The sequence below is a fragment of the Pyrus communis genome, chromosome 17, assembly GCF_963583255.1.
Source record: "Pyrus communis chromosome 17, drPyrComm1.1, whole genome shotgun sequence".
NCBI lineage: Eukaryota > Viridiplantae > Streptophyta > Magnoliopsida > Rosales > Rosaceae > Pyrus > Pyrus communis.
The window spans coordinates 4,699,406-4,716,341 of NC_084819.1; the positions used below are offsets into that span (position 1 = coordinate 4,699,406).

The 16,936-nt window shown below is 35.5% G+C and overlaps 1 protein-coding gene across 4 annotated transcripts; it reads left to right on the top strand.

Moving 5' to 3' along the window:
- Nucleotides 1–7,950: 7,950 nt before the first annotated feature.
- LOC137723510 (polycomb group protein VERNALIZATION 2-like) lies at nt 7,951–16,235 on the top strand. 4 transcript variants are annotated; one of them, XM_068462709.1, is made up of 15 exons: nt 7,951–8,253; nt 8,409–8,507; nt 9,014–9,069; nt 9,387–9,451; nt 10,103–10,155; nt 10,868–10,921; nt 10,995–11,054; nt 11,256–11,302; nt 11,408–11,541; nt 12,541–12,799; nt 13,054–13,102; nt 14,591–14,674; nt 15,219–15,298; nt 15,484–15,573; nt 15,833–16,235. In XM_068462709.1, the coding sequence occupies exons 2-15, from the start codon at nt 8,424–8,426 to the stop codon at nt 15,963–15,965; spliced, it is 1,248 nt and encodes a 415-aa protein (XP_068318810.1). In that variant the 5' UTR covers nt 7,951–8,253; nt 8,409–8,423; the 3' UTR covers nt 15,966–16,235. The 4 variants fall into 4 exon arrangements, with proteins under 4 accessions (XP_068318810.1, XP_068318811.1, XP_068318808.1 ...); XM_068462710.1 differs by having other exon boundaries at nt 7,951–8,151; nt 15,833–16,234; XM_068462707.1 differs by having other exon boundaries at nt 8,409–8,549; nt 15,833–16,233.
- Nucleotides 16,236–16,936: the final 701 nt, after the last annotated feature.

Sequence of the window (16,936 nt, forward strand, 5' to 3'; positions counted from 1 at the left end):
TTTTTGGAGTGAAAATTTCCTAAGGGTTTCTTCTTCCACTTATTGGACCTGGGTTCCTCGTAAAATTTATTTGTTTCAAAATTCTTATTTTTGAATTTGTTATATTTGGGATACCTCTTATTGGAGTACTTATTTGTGTACCTATTGTAGGTTTCTGATTTTTTTCTTTTTGTTGGATGGAGCAATAGGAGGTAATCCATATTGTTCACAAAATGTACCTAATTCATATTTGGCTATTGATTTATCTTTATTAACTTGTTTTGAGATTTTCATATCTATACACATTTTCAATCCTTCCTTCTGGATAATATTAATTATATTTCCATAAGTAAGGGTATGATATGGTATGATAACTTCTTCGTTAACTAGAACATTCCTAATTTTAAGGGCAAAAAGGTTTGGTAATCCATTGATGATTTTTTCTTTCCAAAATGGCTGATTACTATCTTCTCTAAGCATGACTCTAGATATAAGAACATTTTTGTACCATCTAAAATCGCTTAGGGTTGGACATCTTAAATTACTAAGTTGATCATGAATTCTAGAAGTGACATTGCTAGGTGTTCCTATGAAATGTTCTATAATGGTGAAAATGAGGGTATTGATTGCATCTGGGACTCCTTGTCCAATGTGTTCATCAAAGATGGGCGTAATTTCATTTCTAGACTGTTCAGTGAGATGTTTTTCCCACCAGGAATGAAGCATTCCTGTGAATCCAGTGACCAAAAGGTCGACAACTTGTGTTTGACTAAGGTTATGATTGGTAATATAACTATTAGCAACCATAGAGATGTGTTGTAGTTTGTTCAAGAGTTCTTGTTCTGATAAACCATCTATATTCCATTCATATAGTTTATCAGCTAAGACAGAGAATTCATTTGGATGTTTCTTTCCTCAAACTGAATATCCAAAGGTGTTGGCCTTGGATACAAATTTTTGGTAAGAGTTGTTGGATTGACTCTTTTGTTCGTGATTCGTTTTAGTTCAAGATTTTGAAAAGCTTGTTCTACCTTCCTAATGGAATCAGTTTTAGTTTCATTTTCTGAATCACATACTGTAGAAATTGTTTCTACTTGAGACTCATCTCGATGTTGTAAAACATTGACTGTTTTTTCTTGTTTTAATTCATGTAACATTTGATCTATTTTTTGGCTTGTGGACATTGTTTTCAAGGCAATGGTGCTGAATGAAGATTCTGGAAAGTTCACCAATGACTTTTCTCTATGTGTGGGTTTTGGTTAGGAAAACTTATCTATTTTGTTTTCAATTTTGTCTAATTGTTTTCCTATGGTATGTAGGCTTTGGTTTGTGAAATTGTTTTGTTCAATGATTGGCTTGACTCCTGCATCTTCTTTTAGAAATTTGAAGGGAGTGGCTGGTATTTGTGTATTGGCGGTTGAGATTAAAACGGTTTCTTGTGGAGGGTGGCTAGAAGAAATTAAGGTTTTGTCTTCTTTAACCCAGTTTTCTTTGGTAATGACTTCTAATTTCTTTTTAGACTCATAATACTTTTCAACAAAATTGAAGAAAAATACTTCAAATATATGTGTTTTCATGAAATTGGTCTATTTATCGTAAATGCCAATTTTTGTTCTTTGGTATATTTATTTCAGAAAATGTCCCTACAGGGAATGTTTTCTGTTGCTTCGATGTCAGCATTAAGTTTCTTCCATCGAATTTTGAATGGTTTATTGAAGATGAGTAATTGATGGTTGACTTGCATCGAAGTCCGAAGTTGTTGGAGAAGTTTGTTCTTCTTGGTCTTGAGTGTTAGGTTGGTAAATTGGATGGGTAACTTGAGAAGTTGTTTCTATTGATTTCAATTTGATATTAATCAAGTCATTGATTAATTCTTGTCGAGTGACCGTCGAACTTGTTTCTAGTGCCTTTAATTTTTTGTTAATTAAAGAACTGATTAAGTCTTGATCTTGACCTGCCATGCTAGCAGATGTGGATCCTGAAAAAGAATTCTTACTGGGTGCTAAGGATTTGTGGGGCTGAGAAAATTCTTGTAAATGAACATTTGATTTTTTGGCTGGACGGTCAAAGTTAATTTTAACTGTTCCGTCAAAATATTGTTCTATGTTGTCTAGGTTGACCAAACTATTTTGAATGCTAACTGGTTTGCTTTCGTTGATCAAGCACCAGTTTGAAGGTAGACTAACCACCTAATGGTTCTGGGTATTTTGATATTGGCATTGTCTTGGTTTGTTTGGATGAGGAGTGTGTGGTCTCTAGGACTTTTGACTAAGGCCTGAAAATTCATGTTTGTTTCGGTGACTTTGTAATAGACTTTAAAAATTAAAGCTAATGGTTGGACTCCTTCAAGGACTTGATACTTTGAAATTTTTATATTCCATGTGAGTGCTTTCAGCATGTGGGGGTCTGAAAGACTTATTGTGAAATCTGGGAAACAATAAAAAAGAATTGGTCCATTGTAAAGACTTGACTCAATCATTCCAAAAATGCTATCACTAAAGTCAGTGAATCTTGCATCTCGGAGACTCAACAAAATAGAGGTATTGAGGCCTCTCCTTGTTAAGGGCTTGATTGCTATTTGGACTAGGCCGATGTGAATGTAATTATAAACATCTTTTCTATTGGTTTTGATTTGTTCTGGTGTGAATAATTGACAAGTTTCATGTTCTTTGCTAAGAGCACAAGCTTTTTCAACTGTTTTGACATAGTGTTCACTTCTAAAAGAGGCTACTGACCATTTCTTTTTGTAAATCTTTTTACAAGAAACCTTGGGGATATTCCAATCTCTAAAGTCGACACTATCATCTGTTTGAAATTCTAACTTTTGTTCTTCATTTACTACATCTAGAATTGTTCATAGACTGGATTTAGAGTTAGTGCTGGCCATTGAATTAGATCTAAATAATCTACTCATATTATTCAAAACATAGACTTACAAAACAGAAATCCTATTGACTTACCTTCCTCAAGTATTTGCTAAACTCTTTCTCTGCTCATGCGCTCCGCTCATGCCAATCCTATGGACTTATTGTTTGGACCACGCCTTATTGCTTGGTTTGGGAGTGAAACAAGACATGTTAGAAGATGAATAAACAAGATATACTGATTCAGTAAGCTGAGTAATGAACAATTAAGACGATTAACTAGATAACAACTCAATTACCACTCAATTGACTCTGATACCAAATGGGGGCGAAAACTAGTGGAAATAATAACGATTAGACAAAATTGCATCAAAGCAATTTTACTAGTTTCGCTCCCAATTGGTATTATCGTTATTATTTCCACTAGTTTCCGCCCCCATTTGGTATCAGAGCCCAGTGAGTGGTAATTGAGTTGTTATCTAGTTAATCGTCTTAATTGTTCATTACTCAGCTTACTGAATCAGTATATCTTTGTTTATTCATATTCTAACTTGTCTTGTTTCATTCCTAAACCAAACAGTAATGTGTGGTCCAAACAATAAGTCCATAGGATTGGCATGAGCGGAGAGAGAGTTTGGCAAATACTCGAGAAAGGTAAGTCAATATGATTTATGTTTTGTAAGTCTATGTGTTTGAATAATATGAGTAGATTATTTAGATCCAATTCAATGGCCAGCACTAGCTCTAGATCCAGTTTAGGAACAATTCCAGATGTAGTAAATGAAGAACAGAAGTTAGAATTTCAAATAGATGATAATGTCTACTTTGGAGATTGGAATATCCCCAAGGCTTCTAGTAAAAACATTTACAAAAAGAAATGGTCAGTAGCCTCTTTTAGAAGCCAACACCATGTCAAAACAGTTGAAAAAGCATATGCTCTTAGCAAAGAACATGAAACTTGTCAATTATTCACACCAGAACAAATCAGAACAAATCGAAAAGATGGTTATAATTACATTCACATTGGCCTAGTCCAAATAGCAGTCAAGCCCTTAACAAGGAGAGGCCTCAATACCTCTATTTTGTTATGTCTCCGACATGCAAGATTCACTGAATTTAGTGATAGCATTCTTGGAATGATTGAGTCAAGTCTTTTCAATGGACCAACTCATTTTGATTGTTTCCCAGATCTCACAATAAGTCTTTCAGACCCCCACATGCTGAAAGCACTCATATTAAATATAAAAACTTCAGGGTACCAAGTCCTTGAAGGAGTCCAACCATTAGCTTTAATTTTTAGAGTCTACTACAAAGTCACTGAAACAAACATGAATTTTCAGACCTTAGTCAAAAGTCCTAGAGACCACACTCCTCATCCAAACAAACCAAGACAATGCCAATATCAAAATACCCAGAACCATTAGGTGGTCAGATATCAGTCTACCTTCAAACTGGTGCTTGATCAACGAAAGCAAACCAGTTAGCATTCAAAATAGTTTGGTCAACCTAGACAACATAGAACAATATTTTGACGAAACAGTTAAAATTAACTTTGATCGTCCAGCTAGAAAATCAAATGTTCATTTACAAGAATTTCCTCAGCCCCACAGATGCTTAGCACCCAATAGGAATTCCTTTTCAGGATCCACATCTGCTAGCATAGCAGGTCAAGATCAAAACTTAATCAATTCTTTAATTAACAAAAAATTAAAAGCAGTAGAAACAAATTCGACTGTCACTCAACAAGAATTAATCAATGACTTGATTAATTTCAAATTGAAATCAATATAAACAACTTCTCAAGTTACCCATCCAGTTTACCAACCTAACACTCAAGACCAAGGAGAACAAACTTCTCCAACAGCTTCGGACTTCGACGCAAGTCAAGTCAACCATCAATTACTTGTCTTAACTAACCATCAATTTTGTTGAAAAGTATTATGAGTCTGAAAAGAAATTAGAAGTCATTGCGAAAGAAAACTGGGTTAAAGAAAATAAAACCTTAATTTCTTCTAGCCACCCTCCACAGGAAACCATTTTAATTTCAACCGCCAATACACAAGTACCAGCCACTCTATTCAAACTTCCAAAAGAAGATGCAGGAGTTAAGCCAATCATTGAACAAAACAATTTCACAAACCAAAGCCTACATACCATAGGAAAACAATCAGACAAAATTGAAAACAAAATAGATAAGCTTTCCCAACCAAAACCCACATGTAGAGAAAAACCATTGGTGAACTTCCTAGAATCTTCATCCAGCACCATTTCCTTGAAAACAATGTCCATATCTCGAGGGCCCAATCGGGAAGGTACACTGCCCGAAAGCTCGATTCATGGCTGGTTGAGTGGCTGCTTGCCGGGACACTGTTTGAGAGGTTCCTCGTTTGCCCTTATCCTATTTCAGGACACCTTGTCCGGGGCACGTTACATCTTGGTGTGCTGCAAGAGCTGATTCACCAAGGTCGTCTGCTGTGCGAGGGCGCTCATCAACTATATGACTTGTCGAGACAAGTGTTGTTCTCCATTTGGATTGGAAGAGCTTGGAAAGAATGCATTTCCTTAAGCAGTGGAAGTGTGGTAGACTCTGGGTGCGAGATTCGAATTGGGGAATGTCAAATTTGCGGAGAAATATGGTGAAAATGCTTCTGGTTCAATCGTAGGCCCATAAATTTGAAGCCGGGATGGTTGAACTAATCTTGAACTGATTTAGGCTGCTTGGAAAGCCACGAGAGCAGCCTGCTCGGCGTGTGGCGCACGTGGGTACGAGGCTAGGGCTCGACTTGGCAACCTGTTAGGTTTGGGCAACTTAGGCCGGCTCGGCTAGGGCTTGGGCCTTTGAAGTTTGGAGTGGCACGGCTTGAGTCGTGGGTTTTGTCGAGGGTGGTCACCGTGGTGGTTGCTACGGTGGTGCCTCGTGGGGGTGGTGCCGTTCCACTCATCGTTGTGTTGAGCCTTGTATATCGCCGCAATCCTATTTCTTGAACGTTGAAATTTTTATTCGTTGAGGTTTCCGAATCTCTTGCCATTGTACTTTTCTTTTAGGTTTTAGCAAAGAATTTTTAGAAATAAAAAGTTCCAAAAATAAGAACGTACGAAAAATCTACAAATGAACAAGAAAACGAAAAACCTTGAATGTGAAAGTCTTCTACGAGTGTGTGACTCAAACTCTCAATGAAAGCACCAATTTGTCAATGCAAATTTCTTCCTTCTTGTTCTTTGACGAAAATGCACTTGCAAAAACAATTAACACCTTAGGTCAAGGCCAATAGCCTCACGCGCCCACGATGATTTTTTTTTTTTGGGGGTGCTTTGGCCGAAGAACCTCTAATACCAAAGTTAAAATTTTGAGGGAAAAATGTTTGGAGAATTTAGAGAATTTTGCAAGAGGATTCAACTTAGGTTTTTGGAGAAAATGAAGTGGTATTTATAGGGGTATGGCCGGCCTTATTAGGAGAATGGGGACCGGCCATATGAGGTATTTTTTTTGTGTTAATTACAATCAAATAACTAATTAATAAATTAATTGAGTACTAAATCAATTAATTAGCTAATTAATATAATTTGAAAGAAATAATTTGGAAGTTACCTTGTGGGGAGGATTTGATGAGGATGGATGAAATAGATTTTGAATAAATACCTATTTTGATCACTTTTGACCTTGATTGAGTGATGATTGTCCGCTGCTCGCGCGTAGAAGCTTCGGTGTACCTTGAGTGTAATTTTGTCTTTTTACCCTAGAATCCATGTGTCGCCTCCAAATTTTTCTCGATTATTTTTCGCTCCACAAATATCATTATCTGTTTCGCTCTATTTATCAAAATTTCATACTTTATAGAAAATACTCTCGTTGACACATCATCTCTTTTGTTCAAAGTTTTTGGATTGTTCAACGACAAAGAAGAAGATTGGGAGGGATTGATAGAAATGAGGGAAATGAGTTTGTGGGGCGAGTGCATGTTAGTGGCACCAGTGGAAAAACAAACATAAGTTAGATATTTGGATTCCAATAGGATTTATCATTCTTTTTTTTTTTTTTTAATGTTTTGTATAATTTTTATTTGATTTCTTTTTTATTTATTTATAATTTTTTTATTTTGTTAAGTAACTAATTATAAGCAAGGTTCTAAAAGACATTAGACGCTAGTCGGACGGTGAGTTGGGGCCTAACAGCTAGGCGGGCGTCTAGGCGGATTTAAGTAAATCTATCATATTTCATGTAAATAAGTGTCTGTTTATATTTAAAATATATATAATTTCATCATAAACTATAAAATAGAATGACATGTATATATATATATATATTGTTAAGTATTGGAACATAATGAAAACATGGGGAACAAGCCTATAATGTGTGTTCATTTAAGTATTCAACAAGTCTCTTACAATTTATTGAAAAAAATAAAATCCAAAATGAAAGTTATCTATTTTCTGTCTAAGTTAGTTACAACTTAGGTGGGTACTTAGGCGGGTCTGGGTGAGCTAGGCGGTCTAGGCGGACGCCTCAGTAGGTTTAGGCGCCCTTTTTTAATTTTCAAGCGCCTAGGCATTAATTGGAGTGGTGACCAACTGCCTAACGCCTAGGCAGGGCCTAGGTGGTGCTAGGCAGAGATTTTTAGAATAGTGATTATAAGAGTGAATTTGTTTTTTTATAGACTAAATATTCTTCACAAGAGGTATTTGAAAAAGTGAATCAAAACTCCAAAGGGTGTAAGTATTACTTATTAAACGTGAAGGAGTTTTGTGAAAATAGAATAAAACTCAAGAGATGTTTGTGTAATTAACCCTATTTATTCTGGCAAAATATAGTTTGACTGTAACCAATCATGTGATATGGTTTGAAGAACCATCAGATATTATCTTAGATTCTCTATTTGAGGATTGCATCTCGATCTTGTAATTTGATTTAGAAGGGGTTGAAATTCCTGACAAAATTTTTATCGAGGCCCTTAACCTGCACCGTATTCTTAGCATTGTATGTATTCCCTCATTATTTAAAAAAAAAAAAAAATTAAGGAACCCAAACATACTATTATTATTATTTTTTTTAAATCTCTGTCTTTACCGAGACAATCAAATAATTCAACCAAAATGAAAAAGTCCAACTTTGTGCAATTTCCCGTTTCCTGACCCAACGACTTCCAGGCTTCCAGCACTCCTTACAAGCCGAAGAAAGTGAAAAAAAAAAAAAAAAAAAGGATTCTAAAGATTACGGGCCCAGCTCTGCCGCTCCTCGGCTGCGTTCTGGAAGCGAAGAGCTTCAAACTCTCTCTTCTCCGGCCAATTTTCCGGCGCAACCTTCAAACCGGTGAGCCTCCTTTGTCTTCGTTCAACAAAGCTAATCATTCCCTCGCTGCAACCTATTTTCTCTTCCTTAAACGAAATAAGGGTTGCTCTCTGTGTTGAACTGGTATTTTTCTTGATAATTTTATAGCTTTATTTCAATTAACCAAAATTAAATCAAGGTTATAGCTCAAATTTCATTGTGTATCAGATCTATGTGAAGACCGAAAACCTGAATTCTGATGTTTTTGCTGTTTGTTTTGATTGTATTGTTTGCCGTAGCCGTAGGTATATAAGATGTGCCGTCAGAATTCTTGTGCACATGTGCCGGTAGAGGAGGCGGTTGCTATCGACGAGAGTCTATTGATATATTGCAAGCCAGTTGAGCTCTACAACATTCTCCGCCCTCGTGCTCTACACAATGTTTGTTCACACTCTCATGCATTTTGTTCCAGCTCGACTTTTTTTGTTTAATTGTGTTGTATGTTAATTTCGGTCGGAATTGTGGGTTCATACACGGTATTCGACTCAGTAAAAGTCGTGGTTATCAAAGTTTAATCAGGAATGCACATTCAAATGTCATTGCACTTGTAAGTTTGTAATGATCCTCATTAGCAATTTTAATAGTTTGATGAAAACATTACTACAAATTTGGACCCGTTCGGTGTTTTGGCATAGTTTTGTGTACTATGGTTATAAGAACAAAAGGAATGTTAATCCAATGTGGTTATTTCTACTTGTATTACTCATTTAATGCTGAGTTCTGTGCTCTGTGCTGTGCACTCCGTTTGCCATATGTGTGGGTTGTTATGAGGTCTTGGTGTACCCTTTATAAAAAGGTACAATCTATGTTTCTGTATTCTCATCAATCCCTTTCTATGTTGTAGCCGTTATTTCTTCGCAGATGTTTGCGTTATAAAATCCAAGCAAGGCGTAGAAAGAGGTACAAATTCTATCTTTAAGTACACAGTCAGACATATGGAAGTATGTTTATGTTTTTTTTTTTTTTTTTTTAATGTAGTTCTTATTTCCATTGCCCTGAATGATTTTATTTTCAAGACTACTGATGTAGAGTTTTAATATGGGGTAGTCCACCTTAAATCATTCCGTTTTATTGAGTCTCTTAGTTTGTCGAGGCACACACAAGCACTCTCTCTCTCTCTCAAGCACATTATTTTTTCCGCGAGGACTTCAAGAAGACATTATGTTGCTTACTTTAAGAGGGCAATTAATATATTTTTCTGCATGTTATTTTTCTAGGTCCAGGGCTGGGGTTGTAATATTCAACTACAGGGACTACAATAACACGTTTCGAAAGACTGAAGGTATTATCAATTTCTTTGTCCTCTGAAGTGTAATTATTTTCTATTATTATAGTTACAACGGCTATTTGTATCTGAAGTTTCAACCATACTTGTTAAGTAATTATCAAAAAACCCTTTTTTCTCTATAGAAAACAAATTTCCACAAGTTTGTTATTGTTTCTGATGTCTCTAGATTTATTTAGTACTTTGTTTTTCCTGTCCTTTAGTTGGGTTTACTCTCAAATTTCTTCTTTTTATTTATTCTGTTTCCCATGGCCCCACCCCCATCTTTTAACTCATGGAACCCTAGGCATGATGATGATCCTTGACTCTTGACGATTTAAGGTGTAAAGCTTTATTAAAGAGGAAAATGGGTGTCCTGCGATACTGTTTCTCTCTTTATATTTTTCCCTCTGTCAGAGTAAATGCATTATCTAGTTTCTTATTTAAAATGGCTTCGTTGGCTGCATGGTAGTATGCACTCTTAAGAAAAATATATGTGATTTTGTTTTTCCACTTATTTAACATATAGACAACTACTTATAAATTTCTGGTGAATCATGTTTTTGTCTATTTGAACTTCATTTTCATCAGCAATGAAGCTTTTATTGTTGAACATTCAGTTACTGAAACCCTAAGTGTTATGTGTACTTTTTGTTTTTGAACATTCAGTTACTGAGGACTTCTCCTGTCCCTTTTGCTTGATGCAATGTGCAAGCTTCAAGGTATGAACGAGTATGGATATTGCTTTCTATGTTGTCCCATTTATGTTTGATATAAATTAGCATAAATTGTAGAAAAGCCAAGTTTCCTTTAGTAAGGGACAGAAAGGAGAATTACTCCCCATTAGGAATACCTTATCTTGTATTTTAAAGTTTGCATAAAACCTATAAAGTATTTTCAGTATCTGCAGAAAGATTGGGTGGAAATACTCTAAACATAAATGCTTTCATATACAATATCGTAGGAAATACTGATCTAGTATGAAACTCTTAGTTATGTCCTTATCAATGATTAATTTTTCATACATATTCCAGTGTGCACACATGGTGCGGATTTGTTTATTCCTGAGAAGCTTAACCTTTAATTCTTCAATATGTTATACCTTCTTTTCTGTGTTTAATTGTAAAATAGAATCGATGGTTGTTTATAATTTAGAGATTTATTTGACATTTGAGGCTGAATTATTTGTGATATGATGTCAGCATACCCTCTTGTGTTGGCTAGAGTTTCAGTGTTTTATTCATAATGCATATATTTCTCTCCTGACAACCTAATTTATTTATTGAACCATAATATTGAAAGTTATTGTTCTTCTGTTAAGTAGCCTATTTCCATGCTTCTTTTGTTTGTTTTTAGTTTTAATTTTTTACATGCTTTACTACTATATACTAATTTAGCTTGTTACTGATGTGAACCTTCATTTTTTTCTTGTAGGGTCTGCGTTATCACTTGTGCTCTTCACATGACTTATTCAACTTTGAGTTTTGGGTTGGTGATTGAGTATATCTTGTCACTTTCTGCTTATTCTGAAGAGGTTGTTGAAGAAACATTTATTGTGTAGGTAACTGGAGAGTATCAGGCAGTCAACGTTTCTGTGAAAGTTGAACTATTGAGATCCGAGGTCAGAATTGTTTTCATCCTGAAGTAGTGCGGATCTTTTTTGTGCAAGTTCAAAATATTTGTTGCCATTAGGGTTCATATGTTGAACAAAAGCAATTCATAGGCACTCCAGTACTGGCTTATGTTTCCCTTTGATTTTTTTTCAGCATGCATGAACAAGTTCTATGCCCCAATCATATCCAGTTACATTTTTTGTATACAGACTGTAGCAGATGGAGTAGTTCCCCAACTTCAAACATTCTTCTTCTGGTCGGTTTAAATTTCTTGGTACAACTTAAAGCTAATGGTTAATATCCTATTTGTTCTCTTAGAAGAATTCAGAGAGTTGAGCAGGTGAAATAACTTTTTTTGCAGTTCAAGGTCAAGAAAACATAGGCCAAAGAACCATGGTCAACTTGAAAACCACGTTAACATACAATTCTTGGAGTTAGACTCACCTAGCCTTGCCAATGGAGGGGCACACGAGGCACATTTGGAGAATGGTGATGGTAAGTTTTCCTTTCGTACTCCGTTGGATTGATCATTCCAGGTAGTGAAAAAGAAAGGAGACTCAAGACAAAGAGATGACAGGTTCCATCATATCCTGTTAATGTGCAGAGGCGTATCACCCTAGGCTCATTCAGAGTACCTTTAGTCTCTATCAAGATTGCTTTAGAGAAATTTTAATTTTTTATAAAACTTTATCCTCTTTTCTTGTGGGTAGTGGTTTAGAGTGTTTCTGCCCTTCTCTTGATCACAACTAAGCTAATGCTTAAGAATGTCTCTATATAATAATATGAGGCTCATGATGCATGTCGTAAAGTTGTCCACAACTCCAGCATTGTATTATGGCATTCCTTTCATCTATTTTCTCTACAAATTTCCCTTTTTAACTACGAAATAGCTGGTCTAGTTGGTTTGCCCATTTCTAATTTTGTTGAACTCTGTTGGATATTCTTGCTGTTATATCAGTCAATGCCTGTCTTTGTGATCAACATAACAATTTATTAGTTTAAGATCTCTAACATGTAACATATGGAATTGGTTTGAAGTTAGTATTTTAACTAACACTTGTTTATTGGTTTAACAAGTTCAGTTACATACTTTGATTTGACTATTCACTGTTCCACCAAGTTCAATTTAAGTTAGATAGTAGTGACTGTTGGATGACAAATCCCAGCTCACATTCAGTTGAGAGTGTGATATTATGATTGAGTGTTAATCGGGTTGACTGTGGTTAGTTTTAAATCCAAGCCATGCTTAGTTTAATAATAGCTTCCCTTGGACCAAAAGTGGTATTTAAATAAAATGTCTAATATATTAATTATTTAAAAAAAAACATGTGATTGTGCAGCACAATTTACAGATGTGACTGTTTTAAAATTTTTGTCTTGGGGATTCAACGGAAGATTGAATGATTTTACTTACTCAATTATCTCTCTTCTTACATGCCTTTGTTGGGAAGACCAAAATTTAACTGTATTTCTTGGATATTCTATCCTGTGAAGGTGTGAAGGCTCCCAATCTGCTCCCCGGTGGAAAAGATTTCCAAAATGGAAGGTGTAGACATGAAAACTGTGGTCATGATCATCCTAATTCTGTAGAATGTATAGAATGTGCTACCTCAAGTTCTAATGGTCATGGTGCTACAATTTCCATTGCTCAATCATCTCCGGACATTGATTGTGTTAAATTGCTATCTGGAAGTGATTATGCACCACCAACTAAAATAAGGAAGTTAGCTGCAGAGCGTTCAGAGCCAAGAAAGTACGTAAACCTGTGTTATGGTTTCTCTCCATTGTTTTCCAGAAGCTTCTGTTGATTTTCCTTATAAGCATTACTTGATTTATGTTCTTCTCATTGTTATTACTATCAGTCTGTGGACTTCACTTTAGGACGCGTTTTGAGTATCAAAAGCAGAGACTTGTGTCTGCTTTTGGTATCCTTATTTGAAGTGTCCATAATTGAGGCTGTGAATTTATTTTGACAATTCTCACAGTTCTTTAATTTTTGTTTGTCAGCCGTATGCTCCTGCAGAAACGACAGTTCTTTCACTCTCATAGAGTTCAGGTAGTTATTGATTTTTAAACCCAATAGCAGTTCCAAATTTTGTTTCTCCATCAGTTTGCATTTTTCGTAGGCTTAATTCTGCTTTTATTTCTGTCACACCACAATCTGCTGTCAACTCAAATCTTTTATTTCGCAACAGTTTGAAACTTAAACTATATGTTTCTTTATCCATTGCGAAACTTAGATATACGTGAGCTGTAATAATCCTTCTTTTAAACAATTGGAGAGTATTTTTGTCATTATCTTTCCTGTTTTTGTTTATATACTTAGTTTGCTTATGGTTTGTGAGCTGATGAATTTCCATCTTTATTTATAAATGCATTCTATTCAGTAATTAGCATGTACCCCTTGCATGTATTTCTTTTTTGGTGTTGAGAAGTGATTTTTGTGGGTTTTGTGCTTCCAAAGACTGAATTTGCAGCTTTTTTTAGCCCCCGGGAAGTAGCACTACTGTCGTAGTGCAGTTATGCAAAAGTGGTTGTATTTTCTATAATAAGTGACCAAACTGAGTTGTAGTTACGGTGTAACTGAGAGGGACCCATTGTTAAATTATGGTGAAGGCTTTTGGATAGAGAATTATGTGCAAGGGACCTTGATGGAGGAGCCAAGTTAAAAATTCAGTAGTCTTTCTACTTTCTTATGTAATAAATACAGATTAGTCTGCAAGTTCTTTATGTTCGAGTCTCTCTACGTTACAATTTTAACGTATTAGGTGTCATAGATTAGTCTTAAGAATTCCTGAGTATATTAATGTGGATCTTTCCAGATTCATGTACCAGTTAGCCTATAAAAGGGCTACTTTGTATGCTTTACTGAAGTGTTAAGTGAAAATAAATTCTGGATTCCTGCTTGTGTGTGAGGCATAACAACCTTGGAGTGATTCCAAGTCACCTTCAGTGTGAGGCTGAAGGCCGGTGTGTTGCTGGAATTTTTTTAAATTCTCTATTCGACTGATTCTAATACACCTTTGATGTGAAGCCAAAGGCCGGAGTGAGTCCAGTTCTCTTCAATATTCCTATCTATTTCTACTGTCCTACATCAGACCTCTTCAATATAACGTTAGTGATTGAGCCTTTAGATAGCAAACATGGATTACTTTATATGCTCTGGTTGTGAATTTTTATTGTCTTGCACATTCTGCCATAGTTTTTTTAAAACACAGTTTATTGTAACTGCTGGTGTTTCTAAGGTAGCTTCTTGGAAAAGTGAAATACCCAATGTTTCTGACAGCTTCATTACATTTCATTTTATGCTTTTGCCTAACTAAGTAACTAATTGTGTTTCAGAAATAAATCTTTGAATATTTAAATGAAGATGTGATTACTTCTTATATGCAGTTATCTTGAATAGATTCCTAAGAGCTAATTCATCAACTACAATATATACTTATTCTACATTGATGTATAGTTGCAATTAGAAATTTATGCTGTGCAAGAAATCTATATTATTGTAAGGTTATTCTGTATGAATTTTTCTTTCTATATGAAGCCCATGGAGTTAGAGCAAGTATTATCAGAACGGGATAGCGAAGATGAGGTTGATGATGACATTGCAGACCTTGATGATCGGAGGGTATGCTTAACAATTCTTCTAGATTGGGTTTGCTTATTGTACATTGATTCATGTTGCACAAGATAAAAAATTCTACTTGTGATGATTGCTGTTTAGTTCTTTCTTGGCTCAATTATAAATAATTGAATCTAGTTTGTTTGGATATCCCTAGTTTTTGTTTGAAACTTGGTGTTTTAATTACCTGACTTGCTAAGAATAGAAAGATCCGTCCTCAAGTATTCTAACCGTTTGATCACATTATCTGAAAACTTAGGCCTTTCCTCCCATAGTCAATTGGTTTTGGGTTGGATGCTCCAACAATAACATTGCTGAAAATACAGTAATAATCAGTGTGCTTGGTTCAATTTTACAACACGTGCTCTACGTCTTGTGCTCTACACTTGAAGGGGCCTGTTAAGGAAATAATAATCACGCATCGGATGCACTAATAAAGCTAGCATTACAAACATAAGATTAGGGTCTCTCTACTCACATCTAATTGGTTTTGGGTCCAACAATATTATTGTGAGAACTGAAAATCTAATAGCACATTGTTATGTTGCAGATGCTTGATGATTTTGTAGATGTTACCAAAGATGAAAAGCATCTTATGCATCTCTGGAACTCATTCGTCCGAAAGCAAAGGTAGTCATCTCTTGCTGCTTTCGGCTTTCTGATATTGTTCAAACTCTATAGTTCTCTCTTATTCTTGTTCTACTATCCTGTTACTTCTCCTTCTGTATTTTATGTCAAGTTTGTTGGGATTTTTAACTTCACGTAAGTTTGTTGGGATTTCCTGTAATGACAAAGATGCATTTTCAATGTGGCAGTGTGCTAGCAGATGGTCATGTTGCCTGGGCATGCGAGGCATTCTCAAGACTTCATGCACCGGAGCTAAACTCCTCTCCAGATCTTTTCTGGTACCGCTATTGCATTAGTTTTCCCTAATTCCATAATTAATGATACAGTCAATAAAACATAATTCCCAAGATAATCGAACTTTTCAAAGGTAGAAGCACTGAATCAAAGGGGTTGAGTAATATTTGGAAGGATTTGTGCATATAACTTTTTAAACGTAATTTTCAATCGGTTGCATTTTCCAAATTTTATCTTTGTGGTACTAATTGATGTCATTTGTTGGATAATTGCGCGAAATTTATCAAATGCTCACTAACTCAGGTGTTGGAGGTTATTCATGATCAAACTTTGGAATCACGGTCTTCTTGATGCATGCGTAATGAATGGTTGCAATATCATTCTTGACGATTACAAACACAAGGGATCAGAATCATCAGATGCCATGACAAGTTAAAGGAAAGGCGATGACTCGGCTCTAGATGGTACATAGTGAGATGGAGGATGCTAATCATGCTACATTTAATGTTCTTTCTCCCATTGTTTTCTTTTTATTTTTAAATTTTTGTAACGACGTTTGGACCAGAAACGTAACTAATCACATTTCTTCATAGGAGGCTCCGTTACCTCCTTGATGTAGAATACATTGTTTTAAATTAGTTATTAAGATCTTGTTACATATGATATCGTCTTCCCTGTCTTTCTCCTCGACCTTTTTGTTTTGTCTTGATTTATTTTAGTATTTGTGACGACTGTTGTTGTACTAATTGAATGTTGTAACTAATTACAAAGAATGACATTACAGAAATTTGCTGTAGGGGAGAAAATGCAGGAGCAAAGAGAGTAAAGACTGTTAAAATGTTTTTATTTTATGTCATTTTACTTTTTTTTCCATGCAACGATATATTTACACTAAATGAAGGAAAATAAATTAATATCGAATTCGCTATTTCCAATATTCGAACATGATAAATCTTACTTATAAGTGAAGAGGAATACCACTAGACCATAGTATTAAGCGGCAAAAACTGTTTAATCACAGTAAGAGCGGTACAGAAAATGCCTTGAGCCAACGTGCGAGTAGCGGGTGAAGCTCAAATGATCTTCAACAAACAGGTGTATATGTGTACACAAAACCGACTCCTTGCTTTGTTCTTCCAGTGCCATTTTCTTGAACCTTAACTGTGTACTGTGTACCAACAAAGTTGAAACACCCAATTCATTTGAATGCAATCTTTTCTGTAGGCTGCTGGTAGCCCCAGGAAACATCACTGTTTTGCAGCCGAGATTAATTCCTTCCAAATGTCCCAACCCGTAGAGGAAAATCCGAATTTACCAGTCGACATTTCAACCGCTTCTGCAGCCGATGGAATGACAAGATCTTTCACCCTCAGAATGCGCAGAGCCTGAAAAATAGATCAGTATGAG

Coding starts and splice junctions, on each gene's coding strand:
- LOC137723510 (XM_068462707.1), top strand. CDS start 8,424: ATGTGCCGTCAGAATTCTTGTGCACATGTGCCGGTAGAGGAGGCGGTT. Junction 9,070..9,386: donor CAAGCAAGGCGTAGAAAGAG/GTACAAATTCTA, acceptor TTATTTTTCTAG/GTCCAGGGCTGGGGTTGTAA. Junction 12,800..13,053: donor GAGCGTTCAGAGCCAAGAAA/GTACGTAAACCT, acceptor TTTGTTTGTCAG/CCGTATGCTCCTGCAGAAAC.